Source organism: Ascaphus truei, chromosome 4 (assembly GCF_040206685.1).
Source record: "Ascaphus truei isolate aAscTru1 chromosome 4, aAscTru1.hap1, whole genome shotgun sequence".
NCBI lineage: Eukaryota > Metazoa > Chordata > Amphibia > Anura > Ascaphidae > Ascaphus > Ascaphus truei.
Window position 1 is genome coordinate 304034055 of NC_134486.1, and position 20498 is coordinate 304054552.

The 20498-nt window shown below is 43.2% G+C and overlaps 1 protein-coding gene across 1 annotated transcript in view; it reads left to right on the forward strand.

Moving 5' to 3' along the window:
* NMBR (neuromedin B receptor) overlaps positions 1–20498 on the forward strand; it is a 166324-nt gene that overhangs the window by 645 nt on the left and 145181 nt on the right. The window contains exon 1 of the mRNA XM_075597779.1: positions 1–214. This exon is cut by the window's left edge and continues 645 nt beyond it. Coding sequence (XP_075453894.1) covers positions 1–214 — 214 coding nt within the window. The remainder of the gene's footprint in view (positions 215–20498) is intronic.

Here is a 20498-nt window from a genome sequence, read left to right on the forward strand (position 1 = left end):
CAAATAGTGCTATGAGGAGCGTGCCAAACATCTTCATCTCCAGTCTGGCCGCTGGGGACCTGTTGCTGCTGGTGACCTGTGTGCCTGTGGACGCATTCCGTTTCTTCTTTGATGAGTGGCTGCTCGGGGAAGTATGCTGCAAACTCATCCCAGCAATCCAGCTCACATCTGTGGGAGTATCGGTGTTCACACTCACTGCCCTCAGTGCTGACAGGTAAGAGCCACCTAACAACATAGCACACTCGGGACCTGCTAACCCATGTCATCAGAATACTGTACCAATAACCCCTCCCCTCAATGGCAAATATGTGTGGTTTAAGACTGTCCAGCGAATACAGTACTTTAAAAATGTTTCCAAAAGTTTACTTAAATGATTACCAGCAAACCTATGCCTTCCAGTCCTATATACTCTAACCCCTTTATATGCTGGAAAGAGCTACGTTTTAATGCAGGATCAGACATTGTCATTTGAAACGTTAGAAGCCTTTATATTAACCTCAAGATAAATTGTTCATTTTATAAAAACATAATTGATTATTTATCTGTGTTTATGAAAGCATCCAAGTGCATATATTATCTTTATATAATGCTTGCATCATCGCACTTTGCGGAGTAACTGCACTTTTCATCCCTGTATTAATAAATTCACATGATTTACTTACCTTTGATTTGTTTGTTATCTTATCAGTATCCGGCTTTGCGTTTCCTCCAGATAAACCCATATTAATATGCTGTGAAGCCACCTTACCCATGCTAGGGAAGAGTTAGGCTGCACAGAGAAATATTGAATAAGGACAATAGTATCTACCAAACGTTTGTCTTTATTACAGAGATTACATTTAAAGTTAACGAGTAATCAACAGGTAGCAGCCAATCTCTATGTACTGGATCCTGTGAGCGTGTTCTTGCAATTAAACCTGTTTAAAATATATTTACATGTCCCCCACCAGAATCAGCTGCTAGGTTTTCTGCTCTGCAAGTCTTTCCTTAGCAACTATGCCTTACCTGAATAATAAACCTTATTGCACTAATTTCCAACCAGTATCTAAAGGAAATACAGACTGTAAAAGAAAATACAGTACTACCAGTTGAATTACAAAGATACATACAATAACTGTGATGGAGGGATTATCTTTTTATTTTTGTTGTTTAGTACTCATTTCAATAATTTCCCATATTTTAACAATAATTAATAAGAACATTTTTTAGGATACTGGATTTAAACACCATCCAGTATTCTGAATTTAGGAAATTTCACAATGCATTTTAGCAAAATGTTGAATCTGAGAACCCTCTTCTGCAAAAAAGAGATATGAAATAACAATAGATAATTGCCCAGATCCAGAAAAAGGTCCTAAGCTTTAGCACGCCTTTACGCCCATTCACATGAATGGGAGCTGTAGGGTGCTACAGCTTATCATGATTTTGTAGATCTGAGTCAATATTTTTAATTGCAGATTTGCATATATAATTTGAATGTGAAAGTGCATTGGCACTTCATTGATTAGTTTGCTTTTGCATAGACGGGACATTTTAATCTCTGTAAATATTGGGACATTAAAGAACATCGCAAATATCTGCATTAGTGAGGGATGAGTGTATTAGGATTCTGAACACTGTCACACCAGGGAAAGTGACATTCTCCTTTGTAGCTTGCTTGCATGGGCTGTGAGTCATTCATTAGCTGGGTGCATGCAAATATCAGTAAAAGACGCTAAAACAGAGTAATGTTGAAAACTCAGCACAAAAGCTTAGATGACGAATATGTCAGCCAGAAGTGTAGAAAGTCACAAGACTTGCTGAAACAAAATGCTGTACTTGAAAAAAATTACCATGTAAGAATATTTGAGTGATATGAATCAATTCCAGGCATTTGCATAGCAGATATTGAGAGAGTATTACTTGTGTGTTACTTACTTTCAATCTATTTATTGAATAATTTTCAAATGGATCATGAAACCGAAATCGTTTTTCCTACAGTATTGAAAAACAAACAAACAAACAAAAAAAATAGAAAAACTCTGCTTCCCGCCAAATTGGCTTGCAATTTAATAGGGACATTCTACAATTTGATCCTAAGGGGCAGATCCACAAAGCTCTGTTAGGAGAGAGAGAAACTATTTTAGATTTGAGTAGAGTCACAGGTACTATGTTTCCCATCAAACCTCCCTCCAAATAACATGGAGAAATACCTGTGCGCCAAGACTAGCACACCTTAGATACCTGGATATAAGCTAATGAAATATGCAAAGTATATTTATATGATTTGCCAAATCCTATCTGTTGAATGATATCTGCTGTTGGATTGCTTCTTTTAAAGGCTGCCCGGATTTTTCAAAATCAATTGTTGTGTCTCGGCCGCATGGATTTAAACAAAATCTGTAGATGGGTTCAATTTATATCAATTCAATGGAATCACATCCCTGAAATAGGGATTTTGTATGGTGGAGTAGAAAATTAAGTAGTGCCTTCAGTTGTATATATATCCCCTCAAACCTCCTTCCAAATAAATTAGGGAGACACACTTGTGCTTAAAAAGAACCTAACCTGAGGTACCCTGGGAGATATGCTAATGGTTATGCAAAGTATATTTAAATGAGTCACATCCCACACTTCCTAAAAGGACATTGATAGCAACACATACTGAGTTTCTTGGCAAGTAGCAAGTTTGAAAAAAAAAATAATCAAATAAATAAACTATATTTAGTGGACAATAAGGCACACAGTGACTGGTATGATGTACTGGTGTCAGAGCCAGCAGGACTAGAACCACTTCTTTACTGAACTGCAGTTCTAGCAGGGTGAGCTAAACCAGTTGCTTGATAGCACCACTGTCACTGTCTATTAGCATATCTCGAATGAATATCTATTGTGTTGTTTGTAACCTTGAAAGGACTTCAAGCACAACTTAATATTTACTGAGGCATATGAGTTACTGAAGCAGGTGAGATTAACTAAAGCCGCGCTTATAGTTCCGTCGATGGCGACGGCGACACGACGGATGATGTCACCCGTCGCCACAGGCGAAAGTTATAATTCGCTGGGCAGTGGCGTCGCGGGTTTCCAGCCAATTGATTGGTTCAAGGGCCATCACATGAGGCGACAGCCCTTGAAAAATCACATTTTGCTGGCTACTAGTTTTCGCAACGCATTGTCGCCGTCGTGCTTACTATTAGCGCACGCGGCGGCAATGCATTTGTTTTCGGGCGCCGTCGCCGGCACTATAAGCACGGCCTAAGACACACAGATAGGAAAAAAGGGGAATGATCCCCGAATCTGAGGCTACAACCCAGGTAGATAAATTATATCAGTCCATTTTCCAAGGAGGAAGACACAACTCATTATTAGATATGATGCTAGATAAGCTGTAAAACCTTCATGCGCATAGGACTAATTCAGGGTGGGGGGCTGGGAAGCATGTGTAAGTGGTGGAAGTACAGACAGGCACATTGCCAGAAATGCCCAAAGGTAAGTCCTAATAACCAGTAGCCGTAAGCCTCACCCACACCCTGTGTCCCACAATGAATGACATCAGCTGGTCAGTACACACAGAAATTTGTGCAGTTTGCCTGAAGTAGCTGATAGATGGCAGCATGGATCCAAGCGGCTTGTCGTGTCTGCGGGCTCCAGCCCGTATTCAATATGGAGAAGGGAAACAAGCGGTTCGAGCCGCAGCCGAGCCGCTTGTTTCCATTTTCCATAAGACACACAGATACCCAGCAAGCTCTCAGAAACCCCCCCAAAAAATAGATTAAATAAAACACAAGATTTCTGACACCCAGAAGTAAAAACAAGATGAAGCACAGCAAATAAAGCAGATGCAGAGGGAAAGTAATATAACAAAGTGACCTGATGTCTTGAGTTAGTACTTCTAATCTTAAAAAGGATAAATACAGTGGTCTACATTTACTAAGCAGTGTTCGTCCAAAAGTCACTTTCGGTGTTGGAATACATTACAGCCTATTCTAATAAATGTAAGGTGTCTTCCCGTGACAGAAGGTGTCGCATGGCAGAAAACAGCTTATTAGATATTGTTCTCTGTTCCAGAAGAGGGTAAAGTGCTTTGTACAGGTATGAACACAGTGAGAAGGAGAGCCCAAAAGTAAGCTATGACAGTGATGTTAGCCATCAGCGGCTTTATCTCACACTGCTGTCCTCAATAAGAGAGGTTATGTAGGTTCTGATCTGGTTGGGTCTGTCACCTCACAAGTTTATAAGACTTATCAACCAATACAATTTATGTACTCTGTCTGGCTGTGGCAAACAACACAATCAGTTTCTGAGGTTACTAGAGTTTTATTTATTTTAACTTCAATTCAGTATGTGCCTGGCAGATGGCACAGTGAATATTTTTGTCCCTGACTGCAGTGGGGCTATTGAATGAATGGCTTAAGTACTTGACAGCACTAATAATGGTTTTTTTACACACACTTTTTTGTCATATTATTTGTCTGTTATGGGGTTTATTGTTACATCAGACAACTTTTCTTATGGGAAATGAAAATTATTTTACATTGTAGCCACCTTTGTTGCATATCTGTCATGTAGCACCACGGTCACTCACAGCATATTAAAGTTTTCAGCTCTAATTTTGAGTGCTCATACCTGTAGCTTCCTCCCCCTGGCATCCTTTAAAGGCAGACCATTTTGACTTCATGGTTGACAGTTTAATGTTCATTGTAGAGCACACCTGAGATACCTTGTGAGATGTGCTAATAGATGAATTAGCTACACACGTGAACAGTGAGCAACTGAAAATTTAGGTGCCTTAGGCTTGTCAACTCAATACAGTTGTTATGGATGTCCTTTTGGGAACTGTGGGATGTGACTCATTTAAATATACTCTGCATAGTCATTAGCATATCCCCCAGGATACCTCAGATGTGTTCCTTTTTGAGCCACCATCACCCAAAAGCCCTCTTTCCAGGATGTGAATCCATTCCACGGATTGTTTACATCTGTAATCCATGGAACGGATTTGCACTATTAGAAAAAAAAATCAATCTGCTTTTTTGTCAGTGATCTATGGAATTCTACAGATGAAAGGAACTGGCCAATTCTGCGGCAGATTCAAATTCTGTCGAAAATGTTGCCCATCTCTACTGACAAGCATACTTAGGAGCTCTAATGCTCCTATTTGTACTGTAGCTAATCATACTCGTGGTCACTCTCCTGGCTTCCTTTAAATGCAAATGACTTCCAGGTATAAGCATTAGAGCTATCTTTTTCAAAACCCACATTTCATTGACTGGAAGGAGCTACCACCACCTTCGAGTAAGACAGGCGTAACTCAAGTTATGTTAACCTTGTGCAAGGTAGTAGTATCTTACCTTAGGTGTTAAGCCTATTCTATTGAGATAACTAATGGTCGTTATTTTTGCATATAATTAGCATTATGAATATCCGGTAAACTCAGGGATCATAACGTCTGTTACGTATTTAGGTAACATCACATTATTTGCCCTGATGTAACAGAACTCTGTGGATCTGCTCCTTAGCACAATAACAAAGGGATTTAATTGCATCTTTTGATTAAAAAAATCATTCAAGCTGGCTAAACTCATCACGGTCAAGTCACCTAATTCTGTTTTGTTAAATAACTTTTTTTTGGAGGGGTTGCCTCCTCCTTTTAGATTCTGAGCTCTTTGCCAACTCACCAATTAGCAAATAAGTACAATATAACACACTTCTATGTTGTAGTCTGAAGCTCACTCTCTAAAGGAGAAGGTGGTGAGTGTCCGTGCAGGCAAACGAGACGTATGTGAGTGTATATATAAAGTCTAACAATCACTTACAACATTTTTATGGAGATCCTCACTAATCAGCTGCAACAGACCCTGGTCTTTGCCCAACCTAGAGAACAGGTGATATTTTGCAGTGGATACAACACAATGGACCATATCCAAGTCATACAAGAAGTGATTTCCTGAAGTAGTAAAAACTAGAGATGGGCAAAACTGCCCGAATCTGATCCACTTGCTGAAATCTGATTCTTTAAAATCCATCCATATGGCTTGAATTTCTAGATTTACCACTATTATTAAATTCCTTCTCGCCCTATAATAATACTATTTGACAGATTTGGATTCAGTTTACATATTCTGATTCACAATCCGTCGGTTGGATTTTCAGTAATAGAAAAAATGAATCTTCCTCTTAAAAACGAATCCGCGGCTCTAAGGAACAGGCCAATCTGCATAGGATTTAGCTTGAGGAAGACGGGTAGGTGGTATGATACCTTTTATTGGACCAACATGTAGTTGATATCTTACAAGCTTTCCAACCTGATGAAGGGCCCTGAGAGGTTGAAAAGCTTGTAACATATCAACTACTTGTTCCAATAAAAGGTATCATACCACCTTACTACACAGATTCCTAAAAAGTATTTGATTCCATCTACACCTCAGCGGTCCTAAATGCATTAAGAAGTCAAAATGTTAAAGGAGCCATTCATGCGTTTTTTTTAAAAAAAAAATACGTTTTTGAAGCAGGGGATCTCCGGAGCTGAACCCCAATCATTTTAGCTCCGGAGACCCCCTTCATCCACATATATTTACCTCCAAAAGTGGTTCCTGTATCTCTGTAGTTTTTTGTAGTTTAAAAGCTCCTGCATCACATGGGCCAATAGGAAGCTGCACCGGGTGACGTCACAGCTTCCTTTTGGCTCACAGGGCACATGCGCTTTGAAAATCAGCCATAATGTGAACTCTGAAGTGGCTAAAGGCACCTACTATGGAGGTAAGTATCTCCGGAAGCAGGGGGTCCTCTCAGCTGAAATGAATGGGGTTTTACTCCGGAGATCCCCTGCTTTAATCCTGTAAAAAATGGTTAAAAAACCCCAGAATGAATTGCCTCTTTAAAGAAGCATACATTGATATTATAAAGAACGTTCACGGGAATGACACATAAACGATAAGATTACATAGAGGCCAGATAAGGATCAGCAAGGGGGAGCAACAGCGAGACACCATGTCACTAAACCTTTTCACAGCCACACTGTGAAAAAAATGTTCAAGACAATGTATTGGGAAGAAAAAATAACCAAATCAATGGTGAATGCTTGAGTCACCTGCGATTTACTGTACATATTACATGTTATTTTTTCCAGAAGTCCAAAAGACATCCAGCAACAAATTGGAGAACTCACTGAAGCAAGTAAGATAGTGGACCTCCATATGAATCTCAGCAAGACTAAAGTGAAGTTCATAAAATGTGCCAAGTGTGCAAATATTAAAATAAATGTAATAGCACTACAAGAAATTGAAGACTATGTCTTCCTTGGTTGGAAAGAAACAATGCATTAGAACCTTGTGAATCAAATCAATAGGAGAATGAAGATAGGATGAAGTGTATTTGGAAGAAACAAGTCAATATTGCAAGGGTACTGTAGGAGGACATGTGCAGAGGTACACAATGGAGACTGTTTTAAGGTGAAATTAAAACAAGGCTTTATTGTGCCTGTCGCTTTAAACACAGCAAAAATCAACATAAGAGAATAAGCCAAACAAAAAAACCTATCTCTGCTTTGGAGACTATCTACACATGTAGCTCAGCCCTCTCTGACTGGGTTGGTTAGCTAAGCTATTTACCAGCCCCAAATCATGGAGACATGTATCAATACACATAGACATAGATAATAGTCTTATACGAAAAGTCTTATCTGTTAGCTGGGCTACTATAGGGGAAGCTTCTCTGCTCTCTTGGATCCGCACCCGTGTGTGCTAAGGCAATCTCCGGGCTCCAGGTTAGAATCTTGTCCCCTTTGTCTTTTGGTCAGCTTGTCGCTCAAGACATCTGTCCTTCCTTGGTTCAGCCCAGTTGTGGACTAAGGAATCTCTTTTCTGTCTCCTAGTTCAGCTCAGGTGTGAGCTAAGGAGTCTTACTTCCTGTCTCAGAGGCAGGCTTTTTCTACCACCTGTAATTAGCCAGGTGGTGTTAGTTAATTGCCTACCAGCAGTTAACCACCACACTGCTGGATTAGAGGCACATTTGTGAACAGGGATAAGTCCAACTGGCTGCAGCCCCCATTCTTTACTTGGCAGTGCTCCGCCACTGGACCCTTTGGGACTACCTTTCCTGTATACAAGTTTGGCGTGATGCACCCACTCATCTGGGACAGAGCAGTGCTGCAAGAGGGAGACTTCACAACAATCATTGGCTGATATGGTATGTACTTTTGGTTTCGCTGGGGGCTCATTTAGGACCTTTATGGTATATATGGAGATCTGAGTTAGCCATCCAGTGTTACCTGTACACTTATACCTATGTTTACATTGCCTCATTGAGTCTCCCAAGCACTAATATATGCTCTAAAGCAAAAACCTGGATTACAAATTAACACTTTGAAATACGTGTTCATATCCTTGGAACAGCTGAGACCTGACTCTGGGATAACATCCCTTACCGAACATAAGTCCCCTGTTACATACCACTCTGTTTGTGGGAAGCTCAGGCTTACCACGGCCAAAGCCCATCCTTCCACTCTCATTCGAAATCTTTCTGTGACTTGAATGAGAGTGGATGGAGGAAGAGAACCCTCTGTCCCACTGGGATTGGAGCCCTTTCTCCAGTTTATTTTTGTCTCCTCCCGAAGGTGCTTGAGATCAGCACTCCTCAGTCGCTCGAGGAGGACTTTTTCCAAGTAAAGTCTTTTTACAGACTGCGCTGTCATGAGAATTCCGTTGCGTCGGGCACTCTTCTTTTTGTAGACAAACTGTATGTCAACAGTTGTAGAGCAGTTAGGACTAGACCTTAGAGTTTTCCGCTCTTGAAGCGGTCTTTCTGCACCTCCTCCACACAACGGAGTCGCCAGTTCAGCTTCTTTGGGACTGAGTTGCACCTCCACCTCCCTTTCCAGAGAACGTCCTATCTTTTCAACTTCCTCAGCTAAGGATTCTTCTGGCTTTGATTCTGCACTCCTACCTCTGTTTGTTGCCTGTTGGGCAGCTGCAGGTTTGGCTAGTGCTTTCTTAGGTGGCTCAAACTTCGTAATCTTGTTTTGAAGGTGTGTGGAGTCCCCAACTCTCACTGTACCCTTGTCCTCACGGGCATTAGTTACTGTGGGATACCGGTGTTTGAGCAGAGCCAATACCTTTTCCCGTATTGGAGGAATCTGTAAGTTACTGGTCTGCAGAGTCTCACTCTGTTTGAGTGCGTCTTCAAGTCTCTTCTTAGGGAATTTATCTGCGCACTTTGCTTTCTCTGAGTCTGTATCAGTGTCTCCTTCATATTCTGGAGCTCTGTAATTTTTGTCGTCAAGGTTGCCGCTGCGTCTGTTTTCTCCTTGGTGTAATGATTCAAGGGAATGGAACAGTCTCTCTGTCTCTCCAGCTCTTGCTCCAGTTTCTGAGCCTTCTCCCGCTCCCTCTCATACAGAGTCACCTGGTATCGAAGCTCTGCCTCAAATGATGCTCTGAAGACATGCAGCGTGGCCTTTAGCTCCTCATACTGCTCTGTGGGGACGCACTGGGTATTCAGACGTTCCTGCAGCGCTTGTACCTCTTTAGCAGCCTGCAGCTTTTCTTCCTGCAGCGTTTGCTGCTTCTCCTCAGCATACTGGAGGTGCGTACGCAGACCTTGCAGTTGGTTCTGCAGTCGGTGCTCTGCTTCAAACTTTTCATCTTACAAAAGTTTACTTATTTCTTTAAGCTCGTGCAGCTTTTTATTCTTTCCCTTGACGTGTTCTGTCAACTCAGAATTTTATTTTTTTAATCTTAAATTTTCTCTTTTTTCAGTCTCTGTACTATTCAGGGCCGCCTTCCAGTCCACCTTCCATTTTTGCACATCTGCTTGGAGGCGGGCTGTCTCCTGGCGTGAGACTTACATCTCCAGGTTTAGGTTCTGAAGCTCCTTCTGAGATACTTTTAGATCTAAGTTAAGATGTAGGATAGTTTTCTTTGAAATGTCCAGCTCCTCAGTGAGACTGTGAATTTCCTTTCTAGAGACTTCCAGTTCTGTGCGGCAGCTGTTGATCTCATGATGTGAAGCATCCAGTGCTCTGCGGAGTGTATGAACCTCCTTCTGAGATACGTCTACCTCTGTCCGGACACTGATGACCTCCTGTTGTGAGGCATTCAGCTCTATGCGAAGAGTGTGCATCTCTTGCTGGAAGACTGTCATCTGCTTCAGTGCCTCCTCATACTTCCACTTCAGCTTAACCACCATTTTATCAGATTGGCTCTGCTTTTCATCCATGGTGGTAATAGTAGAGTTTGCAGTATCTAGCTCAGTCTTGAGATCGTCCAATTCTGTCCTGGCCAAAGAGTACATTGTGAGCACATCTTTGTGTAGCTTCACGTTATTTTCCTGGAGCCGATCACAGTCACGCCTGGCAACCTTTCAGGGCATCCCCAGGGCTGGTCAAGGGATCGTCACTCAGCGGTTCCGGCTCCGCTTCCCTGGGATGGTTGGTTGAGGTTTTTTCACTATTAGCACCGGACAGACACTTCTTTGGGGTACACGACTTCTGCCTTGGGCCCTCTGGATATTCGGTCATCCGCGGGACGACTTCTCCATTTTCTCTAGGCTGCAGGGCATTTCGGACCCCCTTTTCCTCTGCAAGATCTGCAGATGTGTCTGTTCCTTCCACGGTAAGTGAAGAACCGCTTTTCTTTTTCTTTTTTCGCCTTTTTGTTTTGGATGACACCGTCCCCTCAGGGATACTGGGGTCTCCATCTTCATTTGAAATTTTAGCAGCGTCACTGGATCCACCTGGCTTTTCTTGCAACTGTAACAGCTGACGGAAATATTCGGTGATCCCCTGCTCCCGCTCTTTCTGCTGCCGATCATATTCATCATCATATGGAGCGGTCTTTTTGGTTCATACCGAGTTCAGGCACCCCCACTATTCTTGGGGTGTTTTGTGGGTGTGACTCGGTTTGGGTTCCCCATAAGAGATGTCTTCCTCCTCATCGTACTGGAAGGGCCACTCTTCCGTGGGGTAGGGTTCATTACAGGAACGCTGCATCTTGTCCTCCATTTTGGGGCTATCAGGTGTATTTTTCTTCCTGACCTCAGGAGGCGCTATTGCATCTCTTGCCATTGTATTTGCTAGAACCCCAAATGGTTGCAGTCCTACAGGTGGCATATTTTGCTTGTAGAGGTCGTAGCTCTCACAGGCCTCTCTGTAGACTTTTTCTTCCCTTGGGTAAGTTTTACAATATTAGCATTACTGTGCATGCATTCACTCTCGTCGTCTGAATAAGGCCTGAAGGGACACTGCTCCGTGTGGTGGGGTTCTTTACACCAGGAACACATTTTCTTCCCTATTTTTACAGAGTCTGTATTTGACTTCAGCTGGGTGGCCATTTTAAATTCCCAGGGTTCTATTTCTTTAAATAAAGTGCTTGCTAGCTAGCTGCCCATTTTCTGGCTTCAGCAAAGGCATTTGCTTTACACTATTTACTTGCTATGTACAATCCCTCCGCTTCAGCAACAGAATTTGGTTTTCTGCTTGAGTTCAGTAATTTTCAGTCTCATCTTTGGGTATTATGGCATTCACTCTTCACACTTTGGGTGCCTGTTTTACTCCCAAGATACATAGGCAGACTTTTTTACTTGCAGAAAAAAAAAACATTCTTTGCAGTGGAATATTTCTTTCACTCCCGGCATGGTGACTCAACTCTCAGCCATTGGCTTTGGAATACCTTTTACACAGTTCAGCAATCCCTTTTTCCCCGGTAGGGCAATTTTACACTCAGCATTTGTTTGCTGAAAATTCCCCTGCTTCAGCACAGTCTTGCATCAATTTTCACACTTTTCTGCATATACTCCATTCACAGCTGGTAGTCCTATGCGGTGTGGCAACCTTTATTTGCAGAATCAGTACCGCTCGTGGGTCACCATCTGTATTCACTGCTTCAGCAAAACATTTGAAAACAACAAACGCCTATCCCTTTTAAGGGCTAACTCACTTCTTGAACCCTGACTACGGCTGGTAGGCAAAACCCCTATTTCAATGACCATATTACACTTTATTGTGATAGGCAAATAAGGTTTACCTGCTTCAGCAGTCTCTCTCCTCTTGGGATTGGGGAAAAGAGTCCATCTGTGGTTTTGTGAGTTTCAGTGCAGTGTAGATTTCCTGCCTGGGTGTGTCGCTTTAACTCTGATCTCTGCTGCATGTGATTGTTTATGTTGCTCAGGCTGTTTGTAGGCAAAAAGCACAAAACAAATTCCACAGGCACTCTCCGGGCCCTTTTAACTTCAAAGGCCACCTCTCATCCCAAACTTCTGACACCATATGTAGGAGGACATGTGCAGAGGTACACAATGGAGACTGTTTTAAGGTGAAATTAAAACAAGGCTTTATTGTGCCTGTCACTTTAAACACAGCAAAAATCAACATAAGAGAATAAGCCAAACAAAAAAACCTATCTCTGCTTTGGAGACTATCTACACATGTAGCTCAGCCCTCTCTGACTGGGTTGGTTAGCTAAGCTATTTACCAGCCCCAAATCATGGAGACATTTATCAATACACATAGACATAGATAATAGTCTTATACGAAAAGTCTTATCTGTTAGCTGGGCTGCTGTAGGGGAATCTTCTCTGCTCTCTTGGATCCGCACCCGTGTGTGCTAAGGCAATCGCCGGGCTCCAGGTTAGAATCTTGTCCCCTTTGTCTTGTGGTCAGCTTGTCGCTCAAGACATCTGTCCTTCCTTGGTTCAGCCCAGTTGTGGACTAAGGAATCTCTTTTCTGTCTCCTAGTTCAGCTCAGGTGTGAGCTAAGGAGTCTTACTTCCTGTCTCAGAGGCAGGCTTTTTCTACCACCTGTAATCAGCCAGGTGGTGTTAGTTAATTGCCTACCAGCAGTTAACCACCACACTGCTGGATTAGAGGCACATTTGTGAACAGGGATAAGTCCCCTGTTACAGGTACCTTCCACTGTTCCTCAAGAGGAAAGTTTTTGACTAATGTATTCTTCACTTGCTCATATATGGATGGGAAATTTGGACCCTAAATGTGACGATAATTCAGAAACTTCAGATAATAGAAAGCAGTATGGAGAGATGTATCCTGGGTATTGTGATGGGAGACCAGGACTTTTTAATGGGATTAAGCACCAGACAGGACACAGAGATCAAATAAATGGGTGTTTATTTTGGCCAGAACCAACAGACACAACACAATATCACTAACAGTGCTATACTCACTCCATACAGGTCATGTAAGGGAAATTCTAGTAGTCCTAGGTGCCCGGCACCACCAACATGACTTACCCGGTGTAGCTTCCACTTCTGTGGGGTATATGGAATGCCAGGCAGCACTGAATGCAAGTCGTAGGCAAGAAGCTTTAAATCTCCCGCTCTGAGTATTAGGCAGCCTCGGTTTTGGGTGTCTCTGGGACAAGCTCAGAGTACACCTCAGAAAGGTATGTGAAACTGAGATTGGCGGCACCTTTTCTAGATTCCCTGCCTCCATAGGAACTGACTGGCACTGAGTTTGAAGCAGGGAAGCCTGATTCAATTCCCAGTGTCGGCTCCTTGTGACCATGGGCAAGTCACTTTATCTCCTTGTGTCTCAGGCACCAAAAACATAGATTGTAATCTCTACGGGGTAGGGACCAGTGCCTGCAAAATGTCTCTGTAAAGCACTACATAAACCTATATACAAGAACAAACTATTATTATTATTATGATTATTATTATGAATAATGGGGCGGCAAACAATCACAGCTCAAATGCTGTGGGTTGGACAATCACAGCATGAGGGCTCGTCTGTGTTGGCCATCCGGGCTGGGGGTTTGATGGGGAAGCTGAGGGCTGGCATTATAACCAGCCAATGAGAACAGAGACTACCTGCCCATGTTCTTAATGCTGACCTGCTATCTCTTGATGAGATAGATGCCTCTCTGTCTGGGCAGACAAGGCTCCCAGATAGGCCAGCCCATACCCACTTTCCTTTGCCCCAACCTCCTAGTGGAATCAGGTAAACCCAGATACCTGGGTGTGGAGGCAGGATAAGTGTATTACCAGCCTAGCACGCCCAGGGAAAAAAGACATACCCAGTTACATTACGCACACTACAATTTTACATGTAATAAAGGTTTCACATATACATTATTATATAAAGTGAACAAAAAGTGATCTGCGCTCATAAATTGTGCCAATATGTTTGCGAGCTAGTGCAAAGGTGACTTTAGTGAATAAAAAACAACCTGTTTAGGATGAGGTGACTGCAGCTATTAACAAGGGATGGCTCGACAAACCAAAGCTAGTAGAAAAACAGAAAAAGAACAGCGCAAAGAAACCTCATGGTGTAGTAAATAATTATATTGTATTAAATTAAAGGTAAATATTGCATGTACATCAAGTTAAAAATTAAAGGCAAGACATGTTAGGGACATGTTACCACTCTACAGATTGCGGTACTTACACAATCGTATGCAGCCTTGGCTTCTCTCCTCCACCTCAGTCGCAGGGGCCAGTGGATAAAAATCCGGTCAGAGTGCCTCGCCTCGTGGTGGAGATATGCCGCTGTAGCTGGGAGAATCACCTCTCCTGCTGCTTCCGTGTTGCTCTGCGTGTGTCGGTGACGTCATCGGCTTGCATCGCTCCGGAATCAGTGTCGCGCTGCACCGTCAAGCAAGCCCACTGGGTGTACAGTCCCGGACAATGTCAAGGCTGCTCTTAGAGCCAGAGCCTCAAATAGGTAATCAAAAAGGAACGCGCCCTCTTCCTACGCGTTTCGTATATAAAATACTTCGTTATATATATTTGGCCCGATGAGCCACAGAAGAATGGTTTTACAGGGAAATCATGTACATCCATCCAGATGGATAGGGGCAATGGGTGAGCTTAACCTTTATTATAAGAGCCTCATTGCCCTTATCATCACAGGTATTAACCGACGAGACAGGAAAAAAATTAATGGGTTCCAAACAAAACAAAAATCTGTCGCATCATCACAAGGGTGAGCAATTTAAAATAGCAGTGGACCAGGTATAACACATGAAGAAATTATCATTGTTGGGCAAAGATGGTACTCAACTGGATTCCAAGAGAGTTAAAAAGATCAAGAAGACAACCAAAAGTAAAATGGGAGGATCAAATAAAAAAATGTCTTGGAACAACATGGAGAAGAGAGGCTTGCAATCTGAGTATCTAGAAGATCATTGGTGAGGCTTTCATCCAGCAGTGAATCGACAAGATAATGATGATTATATGTAATTACCATTCACTAAGGAACTTGTGCACTCAAAATTTTTCCTTCATAATAATTTTATTTCTGTTTTTTTGCCGGTTGTAATTACACTGAATCGTATATAGCATAAATGCTTAATTCATTTAACCTTTTAAGCACATATTTCACGATGTTTAGTCCACAAGATAATACAATAACACATTATACATTTAGCGTAGGTACCTGCTAAAATATAGTTTTCCTTGATGGGATTAGCAGACTTGAATCATTTGTGCATCACAAGATGCAACTAAATGACTCCTTTGTTATAAGACTTAGGGTCACAATGTAAATGTCACTAATAAATTGCAAGCCAATTAGGGAGTTCTTGTATTTGTCTTCCCTAAATGTATGGCCAATGACTTTTCCTAGCAGAATACGCCATAAATAAAGGTATTGAAAGTTATAGTGTTACTGGTACATTAAGTTATACGAGTAGGTCTGGGCTCACCCTTCCAACAGTTTTGCCTGTTTAAACCTTTTTGTGCTCCAGGATGTAGTTACAACATCATGGGGACTGGTTTTGGGGCCCTCATGACATAGTGACTATGTCATGACCAATGGAGGGTTTGTTTGCCGCTTTGATTGCACCATGGAATTCCATGGAACTCAGGACGCGATCTGTCCACTAGGAAAATGGAGGAGTCCTCTTCCATTTTCTGCAAAATGGCCACCGCAGTCATACATGTGGTTTTAACAAAACTTTATATGAAAAAAATGTAAACTGGAGATGTAAGATTTTCAAATTTTTTTGAATGCACAAATCAGACCCATTCCTCTCCCAGCCTATATCTAGCACATTTCTCTGGCTGGTTAATGCTAATTTTGATGGACTTTTCTATATAATTAACTTTTTTTACGCACAATTAAGATGATATGCTACGGTTAATATATTATGAACAACATGTTATCTTTGAGCATTATAAATAATGGACTGGTTTATTTGTTGCTGAAGGCACCAGAAAAGTTATATTTCAACACTAAATAAAAGCTGAAAATGAAAAAAGATTTGTTACCACAGAAAGATATTGGAAATTTGCATACAGTATAAAGCCCATGGGGGTAAACACCACATAAAAACACTGGGGTATATGTGTGTTAAGGAAAACATAGTGCAAAACAATTTCTCCAGATTTCTTTAAAGAAAAAAAAATCCTATTTATTTAAATATCAATTTTATCTTTGCTACATATGGTGAAGATTATTTGACTCACAATTGCACCACTTTTACCTTGCTACCGATGTCCTATCTTTAAGTCCGTCTTAAATTCATCCTATTCATACATCATGGGGGAACTTGAATAAAAAAACCATCTTCCTTCTAACCTACCCTGATAAGTATTTTGCAGGATTTGAAGTAGTTAACAATTTTGATTGCTTTACATTTGTTCTAGGATACATAGTTACATAGTAGATGAGGTTGAAAAAAGGCATATGTCCATCAAGTTCTATATGTAGAAATCTGCGACCCATCTGCTGCACCAAAAACAGCACATTTTTTGCGGCCCGTGAGGATTACCGATGCAGGGTCTTTGCTTTTGAATGGGACCCCACAGCAATAATCTTTCATTTGATGGGCCATCAAGAAACCGTTACTAATCTTCTACATTAACTGCTCAGTCGTCCCCATGTCAGACTCAGTATTTGTGTCCCATCCCCGGTAGCTCTGAATGTAAAAAGCTGTCTTCGGTATGTCCCAACCCACCTGGATGACTTAGGGCTGTTATATACAGCGTGCGGCCGCGCGTTCCTATGCGAACGGGCGTGCACGTGCCGCATGCTTTTCCTGTCTATAAAGCCGGGAGCTGCAGGTAATGTATATGTGTGTATTTGTGTGTGTATGTGTGTGGATATGTATGTATGTCTGAGTATGTGTGAGTATATGTGTGTGCATGGGTTGTGTGAGTGAAAAAAAGTCCTAAATAAGATTTTTTAAAGAAAAATAAAGTTTAATAAATATTTTTTTTTAGTTCTGCAATCATTGACACACACACACACACACACACACACACACACACACACACACACACACACACACACACACACACACACACACACACACACACACACACACACACACACACACACACACACACACACATCCATACAAACACATATCCACGCATACATGCATACATACATACACACATACACACACATACATACATTTGAACGCAGGCAGCAGCGCGAAAAGATTATTTTCCTCAACTTCGCCGCTGTCTGTCGGCTCCCCTCTCCCTGCCGTGCGAGCGCGGCCCTTGTATAGAAAGGCTGACTGACATCAGCCAACTAAAAATCCGCGCACGCGCACGGCGTAGCACACACCCGGCACTATAGAACGTGCCTTAGGTGCTGAATATGGGTCACAACATCATGAGAGGGAATACTATAGAACCACATTCAGTCACCTACGTCATCAAGGGGGCTGGACAGGACATTTTAATATTTTAAATGTCTTGGACAGCCCCCTTAATCACGTAGATGACCGAATATGGTCCTATAGTCTACCACCTTGTAGACGGACGTTCACAGAGGTACACAATTGGAGTCGTTATAATGTGAAATTATGTGAAATTATAATAATTATCCAAACACAGGGGGGAACAAAGCTTCCATTCACTTGGGAGTATTTCTAGTGAAATCCTTGCAATTAGTTCACATCTCCATTAGTTAAGCATTTCTCCCATCCCAAACACATAGCATGAAAATAAGCAGATATAAGCAGTCTCTTAATAATGAAAGTCTTATCTGTTTATCAGCTGTAGAGTAAGCTTCTCTGCTCTCCTGGAACCGCACCCGTGCGTGCACAGAAAAATACCAGCATCCAGGTTTAGAAGTCTTATTGGGTGTCTTGCAAGCAGCTCTGCTGTGTGGCTGGCAGAACTCAAGACATTGTGGTGTCTCCAAAGGTCAGCTCTCAGTCAGAGCTAAAGAGAGTCACTTCCTGTCTCAACAGAAAGGCTTTTGTAAGCAATCTAAATCAGGCAGGTGGTGTTTATTAATTGACTACCAGCCATTAACCACCACACTGCCAGATTAAAGGCACATTACTCGAACAGGGATTACTCCCCTGTTACACACCTCATGATGTAGATACCCATATTTGGGCATCTACATCATCCATGGGGTTGGGACAAACCGGAGACAGCTTCTTACCTTCAAACCTGCTGAGGATGGCACACAGAGAGAGGTGCAGCTGCTTAGCTCATCTAAATGGTTAGTATGAGTTTCTTGATGGCCTATCAGGATTAATGCAGGGACCCCACAGAGTTAATCCTCTCAGGCGCTTACTGTTCTCAGTGCCATGATCGGGTGCGGTGCGATCCACATAATCATAGCCCAGATGAGCAGTAAGTCTAGCTATATTGCCTTTCTAAAACAAATGTCCAAACTTTAAAAAAAATATTTATTGGCGGCAGGTTGGAGATGGAAGTGTAACCGCACAGCTCCTCCAACCGCCGGCAGAGATTAGCAAATAATCAATAAAAAACCAAACCGAGATATTTAAAAACTATCTCCAGCATCACCTTATATACCCCAGATAACATTCTTTAACTAGAGGAGGGATGGCAGCGACCAGACAAAAGGCACGGCGAAAGTCTGATGTGCGGGCCTATTTCACCGGCCAGGGCAAATCCGGAGCTGCAGAGATGTCAGCAATGTCGGATTCAGACTCGGCACATGATACGGAGGGGGCCGCGGCAGCAGCAGGACAGTCCCGTATAATAAAAAAAGAGATTTCCCGATTACTCGTGGACTTGAAAGCATTTTTCAGGGGCGAAATGGAAGGGCTACGGAAAGACATGCTACAAATCGGCACGCGAACAAATGTACTGGAGGAGCAAATGGAGGAAAGCTCCAAGAGGCATCAAGAAACACACACACGGGTACAGGCCCTGGAGGATCGGATCTCTGAGATGGAGTCCCGCCAAGAGGATGCCGAAAATAGAGACAGGAGAAATAACCTGAGGGTTCGGGGCATCCCAGAGGAAATTCTAGACCCGGAGGCGCTCCTGACGAGGTGGATGGCATCTATTCTCCCGGGCAAGGCAGAATCAGACCTGCGGATGGATAGGTGCCACAGGGCGCTGAGATCGCGACCATTGCCGTCAAACCCCCCTAGGGATGTCATCCTGAGACTCCACTATTTCTCAGTGAAGGAGGAGGTGAGCAGGATCGCACGGGCCACCCCTCACATTACATTTGAAGGGATAACATTGACAGTATACCAGGATATATCCCCCATCACACTGGCCAGAAGGAGAGCGGTGGGGCATATAACTAAGGAGCTGAGGGATCGGGAGATTCGCTACCGGTGGGCATTCCCGTTTGCCCTAGTGGCGATAAAAAATGGCCGACCGCATGTGCTTAAACACCCGTCGGAGGGGATGAGCTTCCTGAAGAAGCTGGGAGTCAGAGGGACCCCAGCCTCCGGCCCGCGGGGGACGCAGGAGGAGCTCACAGTGGATATACCACCGCGGCGTCCGGGATCCTCCTCCCCGAAAGAAAAACGGCAAGAGAAGGTAGCAGGAGGGGACAAGAGTCCATAACTGCCCAACAGTTCCAAAGTTGATTGCAGCTCTTAAAGTTCGAAGTTGCCACAGGAGGTGCACGTTCTCCCCAGTTTTAACCCTCTGACATGAACAGCCCCTCAGTACCAATACCAAGGGTGTAGCACAAGAAAACTCAGAAAGACGAAAATCGCCCAAAGACTTCCTTGCCACATTTATTGCCGCCAAAATGGCCACCACAGGCTTACCTGAAGTAGACGAAGGAGTCGAGGCGCGGAGACACCAATGGCGGCCAAGATCTTGGCGGGATCGACTGCTCCGTGAGGGGGACCCGCCCATGGAGCTGCCTCCGGACACACCTTCTTCCCGCGAGGAGCTGCCTCTGAATGCGTCCGCTTCGCCCAGTCTGACGACATCACTGAGCCGGATCTCGCGAGAGCGGGAGTTCGGTCAGACGGACCGGAAGCGGAAGACGCAGGGGGGAATGCCCGGATGTCTTGGGGACCCGGAACAGCAAAGGACCTCCCTGGCGGGGGTGCGCGAATTCCGCCGCCGGGGAGAGGCATCTATAGTATCAGGTGTCACCCGGGGAGAGGCATGGGGAGTAACAGCAGCCAGGGAGGGACAGAGAAGGTGGCCCACGAACAGCAGTGTGGTAGATATGGGCACAAGGAGAGTCTAGATAAAGGGAGGAGGGCGCGACATAGCCAGCAGGCAGGGGGATAAACACAGGAACGGTGTATTAGAGCCCATACAAAAGGGAGGGGACCCAGGCTAAGGGGAATAGCGGGCTAAATAAGGCG